This window comes from Palaemon carinicauda, chromosome 19 (genome assembly GCF_036898095.1).
Source record: "Palaemon carinicauda isolate YSFRI2023 chromosome 19, ASM3689809v2, whole genome shotgun sequence".
NCBI lineage: Eukaryota > Metazoa > Arthropoda > Malacostraca > Decapoda > Palaemonidae > Palaemon > Palaemon carinicauda.
In genome coordinates, this window is record NC_090743.1 from 112,121,895 (window position 1) to 112,144,394 (window position 22,500).

General features: G+C 43.0%; 1 protein-coding gene across 2 annotated transcripts in view; it reads left to right on the forward strand.

The window, feature by feature from the left end:
- The window catches only part of cos (kinesin-like protein costa), a 233,146-nt gene that overhangs the window by 71,600 nt on the left and 139,046 nt on the right, over nt 1–22,500 (forward strand). For both annotated transcript variants that reach the window (XR_011047408.1, XM_068393771.1), the window contains exon 14: nt 15,063–15,215. Coding sequence is in view for 1 of the 2 variants with exons in the window: in XM_068393771.1 (XP_068249872.1) it covers nt 15,063–15,215 (153 nt within the window). In the remaining variant the exon portion in view is untranslated. The remainder of the gene's footprint in view (nt 1–15,062; nt 15,216–22,500) is intronic.

Consider the following 22,500-nt stretch of genomic DNA (forward strand, 5'->3'; position numbering starts at 1 on the left):
CCAAGTGCTAGTGTCAGTGTCAGTGTTGTGCGTGAGGGTACTTCTGTGCGTGCCAGTCGTCCTCCCAGTCCGGGACCTCTTGCAAGCTCCCAAGCCCAGGGGAGAAGCAATGTCGAAGGGCAAAAGGGTTCGGCAGGCCTTGATCGGCGCACAGAAGTATCCTCGGTGGTTGCGGGCGTGTCTTACAGAGACCGTCACTCCCACCCGCAGACGATTGAGCCCTTATTTTCCTCGTCTGCAGAAGAAATGTCGGGGAGAAAACGCTGGACTCAGGTCTCAAGACCTCTCAAACGCAAAGTCCAGACCTCAAGAGTTCTACAGCCTGGTTGCAGTCATTGGATTAGCTCTGACTCTCCGCAGTCATCAGGTGACTGCACACCTCCTAAGAGAGGTAAGGTGATGCCGCAACAGACCTCATCTTCTGTTAAGGCTTTGCCTCAGCAGACCTTAGCGTCTGTTGACCCCAAGATGACTTTGCTGCAGTCCATGCAGTCACAGCTTGCGGTCTTAATGCGTGAGTTTCAGGCTGAGAAGGTTACACCTCCTCCTGCGAGCTCTCCGCCTCACCGCAGTCCAGTCTGCCAGGCGTACGAAGTTGAGGTTCCTCAGGCTACCTTACCGCGTTCTGAGTTGCCAGTTAACAGCGGTGTGCAGCAACCTCCGCCTTCCTTAAGACAACCTCAACAATGGGAGCAGGAGTCTTATGCCTTACTTCCTCCTCTTCCTCTTGCGGTTAAACCAGCGAGGCAACAACCTCTTGAGGTACGACAACCTCTTCCATCCATGAGGCAGCCACCTCAGCTCTCGCTGCAGCGACCTCAACCCTCCTCAAGGCGAGAGCCTCAACTCCTAAGGCTAGCACCTCAGGAACCTCAACTCGCGAGACAGGAACTGCGTTCTGCGCAGCCGCTACCTCAACTCTCGCAGCTCACACCTCAGGAACCTCAACTCGTTCCTCAGGAACCTGCTACTGCGCATCCGCAACCCTTACAGCAAGCGCAACTCTTGAGACAAGAAGCTCATGCTAGGAGTCAGCCACCTCAACCCATGCGCCTACCTTCCTCTACTCTTCTTGACCAGTCTTTGCAGCCTGAACCTCAGGTTTTAACTCAGCAACAGAGACTTGAGGATGAAACCACAAGTGTTTATGCACCCGCTTGTTCAGATTCTGCTGTTCAGCATACCGCTGTTACTTTACCTCTCACTTCGCTACACTCTGGTGATGAGGTTTCTGAGGAGGAAGCTGCGCACCTAGATCCCTCTTCGGACGTGGAAGAACCCAAGTCTTCTCCTCTACCCATTGACTTTCGTAAGGTCCTGGCTCTTTTCAGAGAGGTATACCCGGACCATTTTGTTTCTGCTACCCCCCGCTCTCCTCCATCTGAGTTTTCGCTGGGCATGCAACCTGTTAAGTCAACCTATACTAAGCTCGTCTTTGCTAGGTCCTCTAAGAGAGCTTTAAGAATATTAGGGGATTGGTTGCAGTCCAAACAGCAACTAGGGAAGACTTCCTTTATGTTCCCACCTACTAAGCTCACTTCTAAGGCGGGCGTATGGTATGCCACAGGAGAGGAACCAGGCTTGGGAGTCCCTGCCTCTGCCCAGGCTGACTTCTCAAGTTTGGTCGACTCTCCTCGTAGATCAGCAATGAGGCGCTCTAAGGTCTGCTGGACCTTTTCCGACTTAGACCACTTCTTAAAGGGTGTATTTCGTGCCTTTGAGATTTTCAATTTTCTCGACTGGTGCCTGGGGGCCTTGAGCAAAAAGACCTCCCCTGCGGACAAGGACTCAGCCATGCTTTTAATGTCCTGCATGGATAAAGCAATTCGGGATGGGTCTGGCGAGCTTGCATCAATGTTTGTTTCAGGAGTTCTTAAGAAAAGGGAGCAACTTTGCACCTTTCTTTCTTCCAGCATCACACCTTGTCAAAGGTCTCAACTCCTTTTTGCTCCGCTTTCTAAGTTCTTGTTCCCCGAAGAGCTTATCAAGGATTTGTCTGCGGCCATGATTCAGAAGGACACTCATGATCTTGTGGCCTCTTCAGCTCGTAAGGCTAAAGTTGCTCCCTCAGTTCCCAGGACTTACCGCACCCCAGTGGCTGATACTCCTGCTACAAGGTTTATTCCGCCCTTTCGTGGCAGAGCCCCCAGCCGAGGAAGCTCCCGTCCAGACTCTTCCAGGAGCAGGTCTAGGAAAGGTCCCAAGACTTCAAAAGGCAAACACTGACTCTCCTCCTCTCCAGACAGCAGTAGGAGCCAGACTCAAGACCTTCTGGCAAGCTTGGGAAAGAAGAGGTGCAGACGCCCAGTCTGTCAGGTGGCTAAGGGAGGGTTACAGGATACCATTCTGCCGCAAACCCCCTCTTACCACTTCTCCCATCAACCTCTCTCCCAACTACAAGGAAAAGGACAAGAGGCTAGCGTTACACCAGGAGGTGTCGCTCCTGTTACAGAAGAAGGCAGTGGTTATAGTCCGGGACCATCAATCCCCGGGCTTCTACAACCGTCTCTTTCTGGTGGCCAAGAAGACAGGAGGTTGGAGACCGGTGCTGGACGTCAGCGCGCTCAATGCTTATGTCACCAAGCAGACGTTCACTATGGAGACGACGAAGTCGGTCCTAGCAGCGGTCAGGCAGGAGGACTGGATGGTCTCGTTGGATCTGAAAGACGCTTACTTTCACGTTCCTATTCATCCAGACTCCCAACCTTTCCTGAGATTCGTTTTTGGAAAGGTTGTGTACCAATTCCAAGCCCTGTGTTTTGGCCTAAGCACAGCTCCTATGGTGTTTACGCATCTGATGAGGAATATTGCAAAATTCCTCCACTTATCGGACATCAGAGCCTCCCTTTATTTAGACGACTGGCTGTTGAGAGCCTCCACGAGTCGTCGCTGTCTGGAGAGTCTCAACTGGACTTTGGACTTGATCAAGGAACTGGGTCTATTAGTCAACTTAGAAAAGTCCCAGCTCATTCCCTCCCAATCCATAGTTTACCTGGGAATGGAGATTCGGAGTCAGGATTTTCGGGCTTTTCCATCGGCCTCAAGGATAAGCCAAGCCCTAGATTGCATCCTGAGCATGCTGAAGAGGAACAGTTGCTCGGTGAGACAGTGGATGAGTCTCACAGGGACCCTGTCATCGTTAGCCCTGTTCGTCGAGTTAGGGAGACTCCACCTCCGCCCTCTCCAATTCCATCTAGCAGCTCATTGGGACAAGGATTTGACGCTCGAAGCAGTCTCTATCCCTGTCACCAAAGAGATGAAGACCACTCTCTTGTGGTGGAAGACCAACCTCCTTCTCAAGGAGGGCCTATCGTTAGCGATTCAGACCCCCAATCTTCATCTCTTCTCGGATGCATCAGACTCGGGCTGGGGCGCGACCTTGAACGGACAGGAATGCTCGGGAACGTGGAACAGGGAACAGGAAACGCTCCACATCAACTGCAAGGAGCTACTGGCAGTTCATTTGGCCCTAATGAACTTCAAGTCCCTCCTGCTAGGCAAGGTGGTGGAGGTGAACTCCGACAACACCACAGCCTTGGCTTACATCTCCAAGCAGGGAGGGACCCATTCGAGGAACCTGTACGAGATAGCAAGGGACCTCCTCATTTGGTCAAGAAGTCTAAACCTCACTCTAGTAACGAGGTTCATTCAGGGCAACATGAACGTCTCAGCAGATCGCCTAAGCAGAAAAGATCAAGTCATCCCCACGGAATGGACCCTTCACAAGAGCGTGTGCAACAGACTTTGGACCTTGTGGGGTCAGCCTACGATAGATCTGTTTGCCACCTCCATGACCAAGAGGCTTCCTTTGTACTGTTCCCCAGTTCCAGACCCAGCAGCAGTTCATGTGGATGCTTTTCTGCTGAATTGGTCCCATCTCGACCTTTACGCATTCCCACCGTTCAAGATCATCAACAGAGTCATTCAGAAGTTCGTCTCGCACGAAGGGACACGGCTGACGCTGGTTGCTCCCCTTTGGCCTGCAAGAGAATGGTTCACAGAGGTACTACAATGGCTGGTCGACGTCCCCAGGACTCTCCCTCTAAGAGTGGACCTTCTACGTCAACCTCACGTAGACAAGGTACACCCAAACCTCCACGCTCTTCGTCTGACTGCCTTCAGACTGTCGAAAGATTCGCTAGAGCTAGAGGCTTTTCGAAGGAGGCAGCCAGTGCGATTGCCAGAGCAAGGAGGGTATCCACTCGTAGAGTCTACCAATCCAAGTGGGAAGTCTTCCGAAGCTGGTGTAGAGCCAATGCAGTTTCCTCTACCAATACCTCTGTAACCCAAATAGCTGACTTCCTATTACATCTAAGGAATGAGAGATCCCTTTCGGCTCCTACGATTAAAGGGTACAGAAGTATGTTGGCTTCAGTTCTCCGCCACAGGGGTTTGGACCTTTCTTCCAACAAGGACCTTCAAGACATCCTTAAGTCTTTCGAGACTTCTAAAGAACGTCGTTTACCCACTCCAGGCTGGAATCTAGACGTAGTCTTAAGGTTCCTTATGTCTCCTAGGTTCGAACCTCTCCAGTCAGCTTCCTTCAAGGACCTTACCCTCAAGACTCTTTTCCTCGTCTGCCTTGCAACAGCTAAAAGAGTCAGTGAGGTTCACGCCTTCAGCAAGAACATTGGGTTCACATCCGAATCTGCAACATGTTCTTTACAGCTCGGATTTTTAGCTAAGAATGAACTTCCTTCACGTCCTTGGCCTAGATCGTTTGAAATTCCTAGCCTTTCCAACATGGTGGGTATCGAGCTAGAGAGAGTTCTTTGCCCTGTCAGAGCTCTGAAATATTATCTTAATAGGTCAAAACCTATACGAGGACAGTCAGAAGCCTTATGGTGTGCAATCAAGAAACCTTCGATGCCCATGTCCAAAAACGGAGTTTCGTATTATATAAGGCTTCTGATTAGAGAAGCCCATTCTCACATGAAGGATGAAGACCTTGCTTTGCTGAAGGTAAGGACCCACGAAGTGAGAGCCGTAGCCACTTCGATGGCCTTTAATAAGAACCGTTCTCTGCAGAGCATTATGGATGCAACTTATTGGAGGAGCAAGTCAGTGTTTGCATCATTTTATCTTAAAGATGTCCAGTCTCTTTACGAGAACTGCTACACCCTGGGACCATTCGTAGCAGCGAGTGCAGTAGTAGGTGAGGGCTCAGCCACTACATTCCCTTAATCCCATAACCTTTTTTAACCTTTCTCTTGAATGCTTTTATTGTTGTTTTTTGGGTTGTTACGGTAGGCTAAGAAGCCTTCCGCATCCTTTTTTGATTTGGCGGGTGGTCAATTCATTCTTGAGAAGCGCCTGGGTTAGAGGTTGTGTAGAGGTCCTTTAGTATGGGTTGCAGCCCTGTATACTTTAGCACCTTAGAGTTGATTCAGCCTCCTAAGAGGAACGCTGCGCTCAGTAAGGAAGACGAACTTATTAAAGGCAGAGTAACGGTTCAAGTCGACTTCCTTACCAGGTACTTATTATTTCATTGTTATTCTGAATAACTGATTATATGAAATACGGGATACTTAGCTATCCTTTAGTCATGTACACTGGTTTTCACCCACCCCCCTGGGTGTGAATCAGCTACATGATTATCGGGTAAGTTTAATATTGAAAAATGTTATTTTCATTAGTAAAATAAATTTTTGAATATACTTACCCGATAATCATGATTTAATTGACCCACCCTTCCTCCCCATAGAGAACCAGTGGACCGAGGAAAAATTGAGGTGGTGTCAACAAGAAGTACTACAGTACCTGGCCACAGGTGGCGCTGGTGAGTACACCCCCTTCTAGTGTAGTGATAGCTGGCGTATCCCTTCCGTAGAATTCTGTCGGGCAACGGAGTTGACAGCTACATGATTATCGGGTAAGTATATTCAAAAATTTATTTTACTAATGAAAATAACATTTTACTTCCTTTGATTTTGATATAATTATTTTCAACTTATCAATTTCCTTTCGATATGATTTATTTCCTTCCTGTATATAATAAATCTCTAAAACTTGGCCTTGCCATTGTAGTATAGGTAATTAGAATGGAAAGACAAGATTTTTGCGTCCATAATACTGTACTGTATAATATGTAAGTCTTTTCATCACTCAGTCTTCCTTATTTTCTATTTTCTTTCTATCTATTGTTTTATTTTTGCTAAACCACATTTCTGGGCTCGAACCTGTGCCGCCCAGTGAATAAGCTCCATTTAGCACTTATTCTTAGGTAATTTACTGCTAAATATACCAGAGAAAAAAATGTAAAGGAGTGCTAGGTTAACTAGCTCGCTCACCTATTGGTGTCGGTATAAAATTGGGCGTATAATCCAGAGGTCCCGCACTATTTAGATTCATCCACGACAAAGACCCCAATAGAGGAGAGCCGTTCAACCTCACTCGGCACCACCAACTCTGAACTCGCCTTTATGGTAACCCGCTTTTTGTTTGTGCTCTCGTGTTTTTGCGATTTTCCTTTGGATTATGGCTTCTTCATCGGTTTCCCAGGAGACACCGTCTAAGTTAAGTACCAAGCTATGTTTTGCTGTGTTTTGAGCAATCTAGATCGTTTAATATTTAAATTATAGGAGTTTATTCTCTTCGTTCATATCGATCTTGCTTGATTCCGCTTACAGTTGGTACTCCTGTTTTGAGAGCTTTTAGTTTCACTCGTGGTGTTACTATGTGTATTATTTTTATTATTAATTAAATTTTATTTGTTATTGTGGATATTCATTATTTAGCGTTTAGAACCCTCGTGGTTCATTTTTAGGGCCGATATCAGTTACGTATCGTATGGCTTGCCGACCTTCGTTACTAGGCGGCAATGTTATTTTATAAGCCATCAGGTGTGTCCTTTGTGATTTATTTATTATGTTGCATGCCTTGCCCTAAATTTTTTATGTGTATATTTATATAATTTTTCAACGCTATTACTATTATAATGAATATTTGTGCTATTACTCCGTTTGATCTGTCTGGTTGGGGATCGTCAGTTGGTAGCCCTGCTGCTCCGTATCACGTGATCCTCCCCCAAGCTCCCCCTCTCGCTAGGTGGGCGGCTAGGCTTCTCTCCCCCCTCCCCTAGGGGACCGTTGCCTTCCCTCCTTTTAGAGGGGGTAGTTCAGTGTTTATGGACTTTGTCCTCCGGGTGTCCCGGCGGGTTCGTCTCTGTCTAGACTGGTTGGCCACCGGTCAACAGAGTTGGATCCCGGTGCACCCTATTGTATATTCACTTATCACACTTTTATTATGTTATACGAAACCCTCCGGGTTCGGTTGGCGGTTCTTATCTACAGTTCCGCCCCCCTATTAATTTATAACAGTTCCTATGATTATATATGATTATATATGACAGATCACTATCCCGGAGTTCCTATATGAATTGGTTTATGGATATACTTTTATTTCCCGGCCCGGGGCTTAACCTCGCTCCGGGAAATCAGACACCATGTGTCTTAATTCTTTGTTGCATCCTTTTTATGCTCCCGGCTCGACCGGAATGGATAGCTATACTTTAGTCTTAAGTTAGACTTATGTTTAGGCCCGGGTCCTCCGGACCCGCCCCTACTTAAGAATATTACAGTTAAGCTCTAATCTTATGTTAGACTTATGTTAGGCCCGGGTCCTCCGGACCCGCCCCTACTTAAGAGAATTACAGTTTCTCATATACTATTCTTTTTATAGATGGTGCATTGTCAGACGACGGCCTGTGCGGCTGTTCTTCATCAGCCTTGTGGCCATACCGTATGTCGGTCTCACGCCCTCTGCGGAGTTCAGCTGGAGGACATCGTGGTATGGCACCCTGATAACTGTATGGTCTGTTTTGACCTCATCACCACCCTTGGATCTGACTCGGTGAGTCCCGTTGGCTATGTTGCCTTCTTATTTATTTTACCTTTTTTTGGTATACATATACTATTTAGTAAGATCTCTATGGTCTTGAAGGACCACTGGGAGTCTTCCCTTTTATAATTCCCACTATTATTTCAGGCATCCCCGGAGCAAAAGTCTGCGGCTCGGGCCACACTGAAAGTGTGGGTTGGTGGTTTTGCCCGAAACGTGAAATCCAAGCAGCCTTACGTCCTATCCGAAGACTATTGTGCCATGATCTATCCTAACGCCAAGTCTTCAGCTGCTGTGGCTAGGCATGTTGCAGCTCCCATCATTGCCCACATTGATGCCACCATAGCGGGGTTCATTGATCAAGAACAAGATCCGTCGGATGCCCCCGGAGATCTGGAAGACAATGTTGCTTCCATGAACCTGGATGTTGAACCCATGTTATTGGATGATCCGGATGCAGGTAGGGTGGTAAGTGAGGCAGGTGTTACCGGCGCTGAGATTCCTATCCTCAGCCCCGCTCTTTCTTCTTCATCTGATCGCTCTTCCTTTCATGGTTTTTCTGGGGACCGTGATTCGTCTCAACGATCACACCCGGTTCCCCCCAAGGATAAGTCTACATCTAGAACCTTACCTAAAGCTCGTAAGCCTCACAAGGCTTCCCATAGTTCTAAGCTGAATACAAACCCGTCATCTAAGGCTTCTGGCTCCTCCTCTAAGTCTCACGACCTGGGAGTACAATCCGCCACTCCTGCTCCTAGCCCGGGCCTTTCCGAATCAGCCATGCTTCGCATTGTGTCGGAGATGCAAGCTAAGTTGGTGTCGGAAATGCAGGCCAAGATGGACACGATGTTCTCTAACATCGGTCAGAGACTTGGGGCATTAGAGCAAGGTGCTCCGGAGCGAGTCCAAAGCTCTCTCATCCCGGATGCCTCTAAGCTCCCGCCGTTTACCAAGAATAATCCTTGGCGCATGGCTCTTCATTCCCCGTTCTCAGACGGAATGTTAACTTTGGAAGGTCTTGGCACTCGTCCTCTAGAGGACTTTGAATTCTTTCCTCCTGGTCTGGCATTTCCATTTCATGGTTATGCCAGGCTTACCGAGGAAGCTCTGGTTCGGTTAGATAAGGTCCCCAAAGAGACTGTCATCTTCCCAAAAGAACAAGCCCTATCTGTTTGGGCTAGGTTCCTGAATGACATTGGTTGCACCAACACCATGTTGACGCCTTATAAGAGCTCCTTCACAATGTTCTTAATGGACAAAAACACCGTGACTCCATGCGTCAATAAGGTAGCAGAGCTTGCTTTCCAATATGCTCTGGAGGAGAAGCCCTTGCCTCCCATCCGAGAGGTGGATCCGATCTCCCTCCTTCTTCCTTCTGGCATTGAGTGTTGGGACAATGTCCATACCACTTTTACCTCTGGCAAGCTATCAGCGGACTGTGCTTCAGTTATGTTTAGTGAGCGGCTTCCCCGTCTCCCGGAATCCCTCATTAAACAGGAGTATGATTCCCGCCTACGTGTTGGCCGTACTCTGAACTTGGCCACGTCCACGGAGTCGATAGCCTTAACTTATGATACTGAGAGTATCTTTAAGTCTCTCAATAAGGCTACGTTGCAGTCATTATACTACGACCTTTATAACTTCGCTATTGCTAAACGTAGGTGTCGCAAACACGTCCTGGCTGAGGCGACTATTAGGCACGAGCCTAATAAGCTTATCCGGTCCTCCTGCTGGGGTTCAAATCTCTTCCCTGAGGATCTTGTAGAGGAAGTCTTGGCAGAGGCCACTAGAGTCAATCAGAGCCTTAAAGCCCGTTGGGGTTTGACTCCTAAACGAAAATATGACCCCGCAAATTACCAAGCCCGGGGTAGGAAGAAGCTCCGCCCGTATACCTCCACCCAGTTCAGGCAACAGCAGAGTAGTTCGTCCAATTTCCGACTGCCTCTTCCTCCATCTCCCGTTGCTCCTGCACAGCCTTCCACCTCTCAGGCTCCTTCGGACGACTATGTCACCGTTCTGCTCCCTAAGAGCCAGCTTTCCGGTGCCTCCACCACTTCTCCTGCCTTTAACCAGTCTTATGAGGCTCATAGCTCTTCCCAGAGTTATAACAGAGGTAGAGGCTACCACCGTGGTTCAAACCAGAACAGAGGTAGAGGAAGATTCTTTCGCAAGGGAAAGAACTTCCGAGGCGGCCGTGGAGGCAACTCCTCAAGCCAATACTGAGGTGCAGCAGGTAGGGGGGAGGCTTTATGCCTTCCGCAACAAATGGAGGTTCAGTCCCTGGGCTTTCAGTATCATCTCCAAGGGACTGGGGTGGAGTTGGATTCAAGGGCCTCCTCCTCCGAACAAATTTCATCAACATTCCACTCCGGACCTAGTCGAATTTGTCCAGGATCTGTTACAAAAGAACGCCATACAAGAAACGAAACACCTGAAGTTTCAGGGTCGGCTGTTCAGTGTCCCGAAGAAGGATTCAGACAAGAGAAGAGTGATTCTAGACCTATCCCTTCTCAACTTGTCCATTCAATGCGACAAGTTTCGAATGCTTACCGTCTCGCAGGTGCGGACCTTACTTCCCCGTGGGGCCGTCACCACCTCTATCGATCTTACAGACGCCTATTATCACGTCCCGATAGCGAGACACTTCCGTCCGTATCTAGGCTTCCGCCTAGGGGACAAAAATTACTCCTTCAAGGTGATTCCTTTCGGGCTCAACATCGCCCCAAGGATCTTCACAAGGTTAGCAGAAGTCGCTGTTCAGGAACTCAGAAATCAAGGGATTCAAGTAGTAGCCTATCTGGACGACTGGCTCATTTGGTCAGACACCTCCCAAAATTGCCTAAAAGCCACTCACAGAGTCATCCAATATCTTCAATCTCTAGGCTTCCAGATCAACTTCAAGAAGTCCCGTCTTCTTCCGAAATCAAAGTTCCAATGGCTCGGCCTGCAATGGGATCTTATATCTCATACTCTGTGTCTTCCCAAACCCAAGAGGTTAGAGATTGCAAGGAACACCAAACGCTTTCTCAAAGACAAAGTAAGTTCCAGACGACTCCAAGAGAGGATTCTGGGGTCCCTTCAATTTGCCTCAGTGACGGATCTACTTCTGAAGGCAAAATTGAAAGATATCAATCGTGTCTGGCGTTCGAGGGCGAACCGGAAGCTCCGGGACAGGAAAGTCCGCCTTCCTCCCATTCTACGGGAGAGACTTCTTCCTTGGACAAGAGCCAACAATCTGTCAAAGTCAGTTCCCCTTCGATTTCCGCCTCCGAAGTTAATCATTCACACGGACGCATCCCTATCAGGTTGGGGCGGCTATTCTCAGCTCAGGAAAGTTCAAGGTCTTTGGTCTCCCTTATTCCGCCAATTTCACATCAATGTGCTGGAGGCCATGGCAGTTCTTCTAACCCTGAAACGTCTCGCTCTACCCAAGAGACAACACCTTCGTCTGGTCCTCGACAGCGAAGTGGTGGTCCGCTGCCTCAACAGAGGCGGGTCAAAATCAGGGCCTCTGAACCATGTTCTAGTAGCCATATTCTCCCTAGCAGCCTCGAACCGTTGGCATCTTTCAGCTGTCCACCTGGCGGGAGTCCGGAACGTAGTGGCAGACGCCTTGTCCCGGACCTCCCCTTTAGAATCGGAATGGTCACTCGATCTAAAGTCATTCCGGTGGATTATCTCTCGGGTTCCCGGTCTCCAAGTGGACCTCTTCGCCACGGAATCCAACCACAAATTGAGAGTATATGTGGCTCCCAATCTAGACCCTCAGGCTTACGCCACAGACGCCATGTCACAGAATTGGGACATCTGGGAAAGGATTTATCTCTTTCCCCCGGTGAATCTTTTACTGAAAGTCCTAGACAAACTGAGATCCTTCAAGGGACAAGTAGCCTTGGTCGCACCCAACTGGCCCAAGAGCAACTGGTATCCTCTCCTGCGAGAGTTGAGACTATATCCTCACCCGATACCCAATCCGGTTCTGTCTCAGATAGTACAAACACGCGTTGTGTACGCTTTCTCAAACATTCAGAGCGCCCTAACTTTATGGACTTCATGAAGTTTGCGGCCATGCATGGTGCCAATATCGATCCTCAAAACACCCTGTTCCTAGAATCAGATAAACGGGATTCCACCATCCGCCAATATGATTCTGCAGTTAAAAAGTTGGCAAAATTCTTGATAGACTCAGACGTGCACTGTATGAACTTGAACCTTACAGTCACTTTCTTTAGAACTTTATTAGAATCAGGTCTGGCAGCCAATACTATCACCACTATTAAATCTGCTTTGAAAAAGATCTTCCTAGTGGGTTTTAACATAGACTTAACCGACTCTTTGTTAGCTTCAATTCCGAAAGCCTGTGCCAGACTGAAACCGGTTACTCGTCCTACCCCGGTGACCTGGTTCCTTAATGATGTACTCAAATTGGCTTCTGATACCATTAACAGTTCTTGTGATTACATTCCCCTTCTCAGGAAAACACTTTTCCTGGTGAGCTTGGCTTCCGGGGCAAGAATTTCTGAACTGGCAGCCTTGTCGAGAGACCCGGGTCATATTGAGTTCCTTCCTTCGGGAGAGGTCCTTCTTTCACCTAACAAATTCTTTTTGGCTAAGAACGAAGACCCTCAGAACAGATGGTCCTCCTGGAAAATTGTTCCCCTCACGCAAGATCCGTCTCTGTGCCCTGTTACTACTCTTAGGTCTTATTTATCCCGGACCTCCTCTAACTCCTCGGGGCCTCTATTCATTAGAGAATAAGGTGGTACCATTACCATTAAAGGGATCAGGCAACAAATTTTGTATTTTATTAAACAAGCTAGCCCTGACTCTTTTCCTCTTGCGCATGATATCAGAGCGGTTGCTACTTCGGTGAACTTTTTTCACCACATGAATTTTACGGACCTTACCAGGTATACAGGGTGGAAATCACCGTCAGTGTTCAAGAAACACTACCTTAAACATTTGGAAGCCCTAAAATTTTCTACAGTAGCTGCAGGGAGCGTAGTTACTCCCAGGTAACTCACATGTTAATTCCTTGTCATTTTATCTCTCCCCCTTACCTGCCTCATTTATACCCTATTTGTATTCGTTGGTTTCGCACCTGAATACTGTTATTATATTTGTAAATTTTTAACTCCTGAGTATCTGTATATATTATCACTCACGGCATTATTATACCTTACCTTATTTGTCAGTTGTTCTACCAAGTGGATTTATGTTCCTTTTAAGATACCCTTATAGCTTTTTTTGGCACTCATCTCTGATTAAAGCAACTTGTATTTCCCTTACGCTTATGTTTTTTCCTTTATTTTGCAAGTTTGGTGACATTTCTCTTGTATATATTCACTGGGCGGCACAGGTTCGAGCCCAGAAAAGGGATTTTGACGTAGGAAAAATCTATTTCTGGGCGAGGGACCTGTGCCGCCCAGTGAACCCTCCCAGCTCCTCTCCCTTGGAGTCCCCAAACTTTGGGTGCTAAGGAGTTGGGTTCTGAGCGGATGCAGAGTTGGTGGTGCCGAGTGAGGTTGAACGGCTCTCCTCTATTGGGGTCTTTGTCGTGGATGAATCTAAATAGTGCGGGACCTCTGGATTATACGCCCAATTTTATACCGACACCAATAGGTGAGCGAGCTAGTTAACCTAGCACTCCTTTACATTTTTTTCTCTGGTATATTTAGCAGTAAATTACCTAAGAATAAGTGCTAAATGGAGCTTATTCACTGGGCGGCACAGGTCCCTCGCCCAGAAATAGATTTTTCCTACGTCAAAATCCCTTTTTTACTGTTCATTTCAGTGCACAGTATGTTTTTTTTTTTCAAACAAAATCCTTTCGGATTTCATCAACAGTTGCATAAACTTTCACAACTCCTCATGCAAATTTGTTGATTTCTGTCAATATTTCACTCACATTTGTCTCACTTTCCTTTGCCTTCCTCTCCGTTACAGCACTACCATTCTCTTACCCCCATCCCCCCTCTCCCCTACAAATAAACCCTACTTTATTGTTTGACAGTGGAGCCTTCCCCTTCCTTTCCCAAAATATCTCTTCCCTCATAAAGAATACTCTCCCTCTACCCATCAGACGTACTTATTCATTGCATAAACCTAAGTAACACCTTACTAACCCTTTTCTACATATAGATGTCACCTGTCACTTAACCTTACCAGAACACACCCAAAAACACGCTCTCTCTCTCTCTCTCTCTCTCTCTCTCTCTCTCTCTCTCTCTCTCTCTCTCTCTCTCTCTCTCTCTTTTTTATCTGGCTTTTATATATACTTATTTACCAGTTGTTGTTATTTCTTTTCATTATTGTTCTTTTATTTCCATTTATCTTGAAGCTAAATCTATTGTGGTTTTCTATTTCAAATATAAAACAAGATTTTTATTTTGATGAGTACTGTATTCTATTCTAACCTCATTATGATACTTATTTTTCCCTTTCCTTCTTAGCACTCTCTGCTAGAGCTGAAACTCTACTCTTGCAGATTGAGAATTGGGAATAGAATTGATTTTTAGCTATAGTTAGAGAGCTAAAAAAGAAGGGGAAAATAATAGTCATAATAAAGTTGAAATAAGATATTCCTTAAAATCTCAAACTTAAGCTTTTGACTTTTAGTGAAAAGAGTAAACTGAAACTGATACTGTAGTGCGTGTAAATTTTTAAGATTTTTTAAATTGTAGTGGGAAAAAGCAAAATAATAACAGGTCAAAGCTTACTGATCATGACAGAGGGGATGCTGCTATAAGGCTGTGAACAAGGGAAATTATTGTTAGGCCTAAATGGTATTGCAGGTCCCCCTTTGAATAAGCAAAACCACAAAACTAGAATACGCAAATGTTTAGGTGTGACTGGGGTACTTCAAATCAAAGTCCTATGACATACATCTAAGAACAGACAATTCAAATTCCTAAAGCTTATCATATTGATATGTCAAACAGAAGTGCTTTCATGATGACTTAGCTTTATTTAAAAAGTCTTATGTTTTTTATTATTTGATACTTGGAATGCAAAAGGCTTCTTTTTATTTCAGGAACCATAGTTTTTGCCAATGTTTGACAATACAGTACAGTAATTGGATATCTTTGGTGTTGTAACTTGCTTTTAAGAAATACAGTAGTAGTTTTGTGAGTGAATTCTATGTTATTTAGTTTTGAAAATGGGGTAATATATATTTTCATTCATACAGTATTTTTATTTACTTTATTTTTGCTGTCTTTCAGAGTCGAGGTAGAGGAGTTGGAACAGGTGAAGAAAGACGCTTGCTTGAGCTTGATGAAGCCATTGAAGCAGTGGATGCTGCTATTGAATATAAAAATGAAGTTATATGCGGACGAACTAGAGAACTCAAATCTACTGCAAAACTACTAAGTCAAGTATGTTTTCTTCATTCCTCTCCATAGCTTTACATCCTGTATGATCTATTTGTAGCGTTCAGTGTAACCACATTGCAGTTGCTACAGTACTATGTATTCGACCTTGACAGCTTTTATAGAAGTTTGTGTGTACCCTATTTGCTTACTCTTTCTATATCTCCAGTATTTTGCATTTGTTCCTACACAAATACAAAGCTTTTTCCTTTTGATGGGAGAATAATTCAAGTGCAAATGGAACTCAACAGTTAAAAACTTATAACTTGGTGTCAGTATTTACTCCTCTGTGGCCGGGAAGCTCCTTCTGGCGGTACATGGAACACCCGCTTTGATTCCTTCTGCTAAAGAACACAGATGTTCTTTTGGCTTCCCTTCAAACATGGATTTTGAAATTTTCTTTCTTTACCTCTTGGAAAAGTCTCTTGTTCCCTTTGACAATACTGTGCTATGCCTTTGGACTTCATCCCTCGAAGGGTAATAAACTTCAGTGATTCATGACTTTGTCATTGGGTCTGAACTCGAGCAGCCAGCTAATATCTGCCTTTGTGTCAGAATTCCCTGTTTGTCCAACCCCCCTATGAGTTTGAAAGAAGATAGTATCAGGAGGAATAAGTTCTCCTTCCCCCCCAAAAAAAGACGGTAGTCCTTCTATATATGATGCGCCCACTCCCGGGTAGTATGGGGTATTTGACTCTGAATCATCGTTTACCTATGAACATGCTGCTTCACGTGTGAAACGTTCTCCAACTAGGTCGGAAAACCCTGCCTTGCCAGAATTCATCTAAACTTATTACACTCACACTAAGGCTTAACATTAGTGAGCCTGTGGTGTGCACAACAATAGCCCGCTGTCACACCAGCATGCTTCCACACCAATGCATTTCCACACCAGCACACAATGACAGAGCTTTATGCAATCCCATGGGTCTATGTCTGCCTCCTTTAGCACACACTCCCCAATGGGAGATACAGTGTTTCCTTACGTCCCTAATGCCTAATCACAATTACGCTCAATCGCTTGATGATCGCAGAGCTAGCGATGAGGGGAGGAGTGCTCTCCTATTCTTTTCACAAATGGACAGAGGATGGCTAGTAAAGAAGTGCACCAGGGCACAGCTTTTCCATACTTTCTGAAGAGATGAAAACTACTCCTGTACGAGTGTCTTTTCATATCTCCAAGTGCACTTGGTCAAGGCACGTAGTCAGCTGACTTCATACATGCTGCCGGTCAGAAAGAAGCAGGGCCGCCACCCTTCCTTTTCCTCTATTGGAGGATTTGTCCATCAAGGGGCACAACTCGCCCCCCATTGAAGAAATGCTATTTTGAGGTTTTTTCAAACTCCTCCTTACTTATTTTTCAATGGATTTCTTTCATTTAAAAAACATTGGTAAAATAATTTTGTAATTAAAGTTTTTAAATGGAAAGTGTCATATACATTTTCTTTATTTTTATATGTATTATTTTATCAAAGTACAGGAATCACTTTTAATGGCAGCTATTTTCCATATACAGTAGTTTTCTATGAATGTACAGATTGTAGCCAATAACATTCCCAATCTTTTTATGTTTGAACTATATAAAAAAAAAGTCAATATTGAAGAAAAGTAGTAATAATTTTCTCTGTAAATGTAAAGTTTTGATAAATTAGGCTTCAAAGTTTTTATGTAGAAATTGGTTGAATATGCTTTAATATGAATAAGTATAAGATTTTAGGGGTAATTTGCCTCAACACTGAGGATTGCAAGGACATAATCATCATATTTCATGGTTACAGTACAGTATTTACTAAGCAGTGATGAGTCCTTTCCCTAAAATCCAGAAATAATATATGCTACATATACAGTACCTAATGCCCACCCATGAGTAAGACATCACTAGCACAATATATTCTCGTTAGCGTACTTTCTGGTCAAGTTTAATGCATTATCCATATTTATTTATTGTCTCTGAAAATTTATGCATTTATAACCATAACTATAACTGGAAAATTGCAAATGTATAAACAAACAGACAGAGAAATACGGCTTTCAATTTTTTGGGGGGTTAGAGATCCGATGCATTTACTTTAGTATGCATAAGTATGGGCTTTTAGTGGTAATTTCCCTCTAGACTGGCAATGATGAGGTTATTATCATCCTATTTCGTGGTTGTTTATTAACACACGAAGTGCTAGGGGAATGCTGCCAAAAGATGACGGCTGCATCATGAGTTTTGTGAACTTATAAAACTAGTATTTTCTCATTTAATAGAAATTAGATTATCCAATATTTATATATCTAAAGAATGTTCTTGAAATGGAGATTAGTAACTAATAATAAATCTCACAGAAGTGTAAAGAATATATTTAAAAAAAATAAAAAGGATAAATGCATGTAAAGAACTTTTTCGTTTTTGATGGCTTGATAAAATAGGTTTTGATGCATTTTAATTTTTTTCCATTTCAGAATGTTAAAAAATTTTCGTGAATCTTCGTAAGAAAATTTTTAATAAATATACAATAAATAATTATTTGTTGAATGGATGTGTTTATATGTGTATATGCATCACACACTCCGGGCAGTACAGTACTATTATCACCTACTATTATTACCTACCTTATGAAACAAGAAAAAAAGGCATACGCATATGTGAAAAATATATTCAAACCTATTCATATTGTATACTATCTATTTAAAGACTTCAATTTCGTACCCATAAATTTTACTGAGTGAGTTTGGACAATCGTCACTTTCATCATTTGATATATCACAATCACTGTTATTGTCAATGTGAAAGTCACTAATATATGATGAAGAATCATAATTATCATCATGAAAGGCCATTCTAATGAATAAAAACCAAAAATAATGGTAAAATGTGTCTGAAATGAAAAACATTCTTACCGCTAACACAGACATACGTCCCTTTTATTGTATGTAAAACCATGTAATATCTAGCAAGTCTTTCCTCCAGCTGCAAGCTGATTGGTTAAAGAATATATCTAAGTCACTGAGTTAGTCTCAGGAGGTCCGAGACTGAATCCGGCGAAATTTGAAAAATGAAGCATTGCTAATATCTTTGTTGTCCTTTGACAGTTCATAATGTGTTGATAAAATCCATGCATAGCACGTTTTGGGTTAAACAGTGGTGAGCCCCTCCCCACAAATATCAAAATATAAACACTATATGTACCAAATGCACACGAGTAATACATTGCTAGTATGATATATTCTCTTCTGTATTTTCTGAGCAAATATTACACTTTAGGTATAATGGTTATTGTCTCATACATTTTGCATTGTTTAATATAACCATAACATAAGAATCGTAAATATATGAATAAGCAGACAAAGAAATACGAAGAAATTTAACCTGGAGAAATACAAACACTGTTGAAAGAAGAAAGAAATTACACTCAAACAATAAAAAAAACTCGACAACGTGGAAAATGCAAATTTACGTTAAAACTGAACAACATACAATTTCGCTAAATTTAAACTATTCAGAACATAACACATTCTTCATAACCTGTCCATATGGTTCAACAAGTAAACTCCTTTTAACCTGTTAACCGTCCCTCTCCCTGACCGTTTCCGCTTTGTGAGCGTCACCCCCTATCCAGCGGATTGGCGCTTAAGCTTAGACCGTGCGGTCTCATCTTCTTGATGCATTTTTTTTTTATTATTCATTTCTTATGAACTTGTTTACTTTTTTTTTTTTATTATTTTTTGTATTTCTTTTCTTATTTTTTTTTTTGTAAATATACTCATTTAGTTATTGTTGAAATAATGAAGAAATTAGGTAAAAAAAAAAATGCATGATTTCTTATATTTTTGTATTATTCATTTCTTATGAACTTGTTTACTTTTCTTTTATGATTTTTTGTATTTATTTTCTTATTTTTTTCGGCATAAATATACATATTCAGTCATTGTTGAAATAATGAACAAATTACGTAGAAAATATCTGAGGAAATAAAGAAAATTGCAAATAAACATTTTTATTTTAATCATGAACAAAACATATTTATTATTTTGTATTCCTTTTCTATCTATATACCATGTCACTTTCCCCCAATTATGGGAGGTAGCCAACATCAAGGAAGAGAAAAGAAAAAAAAAAAACACAAAGGCAGACATTCATCTCTTTGCTCCTCTCATATTCCAGTTCTATTTATTCCTGTGTGTGCCATTCTTTGAAACATGGTGCTGCACACAAACCAACATCACATTCTTTACACCAGTAGGATGTTTCCTTCCTTTTGCCATTTTTCCTGCAAAGAGCACATTTCCTTAGTGGTTTTTGCTTTTTTTCGGTAGGAGGGCAATATTCAGGGAAATGTCTTTCAAATAAGCGTGAAGGCTTTGCAACAAGTCTTGTTGGTCTTCTTATTGCATCCTTATTTCTTCTTGCATATGTAGACACCATTCTTTCAGCTAGCCTCAGTATAAACTCCCGTCTTGGAAACTTTCCACCAAGCATTTTGTACATAATGAAAGCATTTAGGAGACACATGTCTAGCATGTGCCGAAATACCTTTTTGTAATACTTTTTCAGCCTGTTTCTTGCTGTTGAAAAATGTACCATAAGATTATCTGATAAATCAACACCACCCATATTGTTATTATAGTCCTCAATTGCTTTTGGCTTAGACTTTTCATGTCCTCTCCTAGATTTTACAATTTTCATGGAATCATCGTGCAGAGTACTCAGAACACATACGTCTTTCTTGTCTTTCCATTTCAACACCATTGATTTGTTTCGGAATGCTGCTACGGTTTCACCTTTTTTTAGTTTAGCATTTTTTATAAATGCTGGCACATCTTTTCTCGTGAGTCTCAGAGTGCCAACAGTTTCAGTTTCATTGTCAACAAGCATATCTGCGAGTGTGGGACTAGTATAAAAATTGTCTGTATAAAGACAATATCCCTTTCCTAAAAGAGGATCCATAAGAGACATAACAACTCTAGATGTCACAGGAAGATTCTTGTATTTATCCAAAAATGTTGTGTTTTTACCTGAATAAATACAAAAGTTCCATATATAGCCAGTGCTACTTTCACAAAGTTCAAAAAACTTTATACCAAATCTTTTCCGCTTTGCTGGGATATATTGAACCCATGAGAGGTTCCCCTTCCATCCCATCAGAGACTCATCAATAGATATATTCTTTCTTGGAATATAATTTTCCCGAAACTTCTTCAAAATAAGGTCTGTGAATGGTTTTATTTTAGCTGTCTTTCTTCCAGGCCCATCTGTTATGGTTGCATTGTCTACTAAATGCAGGAATTTTTGCAGCAAATCAAATCTGCGACCACTCATCACTTTCCGATAAAAAGGAGTAGCAATACTTTCACGTGATGTGAAATACATTGAATTTTCTAACTTTGAATCAATGCCCTGCAAAATAAGTAGGCCTACAAACAGTTTCATTTCACACGCATCTGTATCATACCACCTATTTACTCTTGATTGTGAGGAAATCTATCTCAGTTTTCATCTAGAAATTCCCCTGCATATCTGTTAGTTTCTGTCACGAGATAATCAATAACTTCTTCATCAAAAAATTTTGCAAAATATTCCATTGGATTTTCCTTATCTATGATGATGAACTTTACACCACTATCTCCACGAAATGTGAAGGGAAGCTTGCTCTTTCCTTTCCTCGTCCAGTCAGACGGCAAAACGTTTTCGTCATCACTCGATGAAAATTCATCTTCATTCTCACTAGAGCACGTGGAGCTATCACTCTCATCTTGAATTTCCTCTTCACCATCAATACTTTCTTCTCCATCAGTACTTTCCTCAATCATAAATCGTATTTCCTCCTCTGATAGCGTAATTTTTTTACGAGCGCTCATCGTGAAGGGTAGGGGGGAGGGTAGCGGGGAGATGAGAAAAATACAGGAGACCCGTCTCAGCCGAACGCCAAATGCGTACTGAAGAAACAGTTCTACTAAACGTTGTATCGAGTGAACGCAGTTGCCAATGATTACCAGATTTGGCGAGGGTGTTGCCAGACGATGTTCCTTTCGTTTTCTATACGTATGAGCGTGATATGCTGTCGAAGACACCTTGAAAGTATCTTCTAAAGTGGTGGACGTCATATGCCGTCAAGTGCGGTTGCGCAAAGAAAATGGAGGACGGCATATGACGTCGGAGACGGTTAACAGGTTAAGCAATTTCCAAGAAAAGAAAAAAAACTTTAATTTCCCTAAGGTATTTAAGGGATAAACTATTCTACCTGTTTTACTCACAACAGCTGAAATAATGAATAACTAAAACACATACAGGGGGTCCTCGGATTACGACGTTGATCCGTTCTTAATACGCAGTGTAACCCGAATTTCAGTGTAAGTCGGAATACCATAAATAGATTACTCTATACGTACTGTACTGTACTGTAAAGTATTGTACTATTGTCTCATCCACATTGAACACTTTATAAACAGAATAACCCCCTCCCTAATTATCTCAACCAAAGCTATAGGAAATTCACTTGCTGCTTTCTCATCCCTACTAGCAGCTTCACCTTGCATTTTAAGGTTATGGTAATTGGCCCGAGCCTTAAATCGCTTAAACCAACTCCTACTAGCCGAAAACTCTCCACTTTCACTTTCTTCCCCCCCTTTTTTTTCAACACTTCAAACAACCTTTTAGCCTTTTCGTGAATCACCATTAGGCTCACCAAAATACGCCGTTGATTTTGATCTTCCAACCAAAGCACTAATAATCTTTCCATTTTAATAATTAGACCACTACGCTGCTTGGTTACCACTGTTGATTTCATAGGAGCAGATCCTTTCACATGTTCAACGATGCGCTCTTTATTCTTAAGAATAGTAGCCACGGTTGAACGACTAAGGCCAAGCGATTGGCCCAATGTTCATTGGCGTTTTACCGTTTTTAGACCGCTTAATAATATCTAATTTCACTTCCATTATGATGGCCTCTCTTTTCTTTGATGCACTACCATCAGAAGAATCTGCCTTATGCTTTGGAGCCATAATGAAGGGCAAAAAGTTAAAAAAACGAGAGAGAGAGAGAGAGAGAGAGAGAGAGAGAGAGAGAGAGAGAGAGAGAGAGAGAGAGAGAGAGAGAGAGAGAGAGAGAGAGAGAAAATGGCGTATCACTGGAACTGAGAGACTCCGTCTTCCTCGCCCGCAACCACCACAAAGTGTATTCATCCTCTGCCTGCTAGAAACTAGTTCACAATTCTTTACGACGCTAACGATGTAAGACGGAACGACGCTTGAAATTAATTTTTATATTTTCATGGGGCGCATTAGTAACCTCGAAACAGCGTAA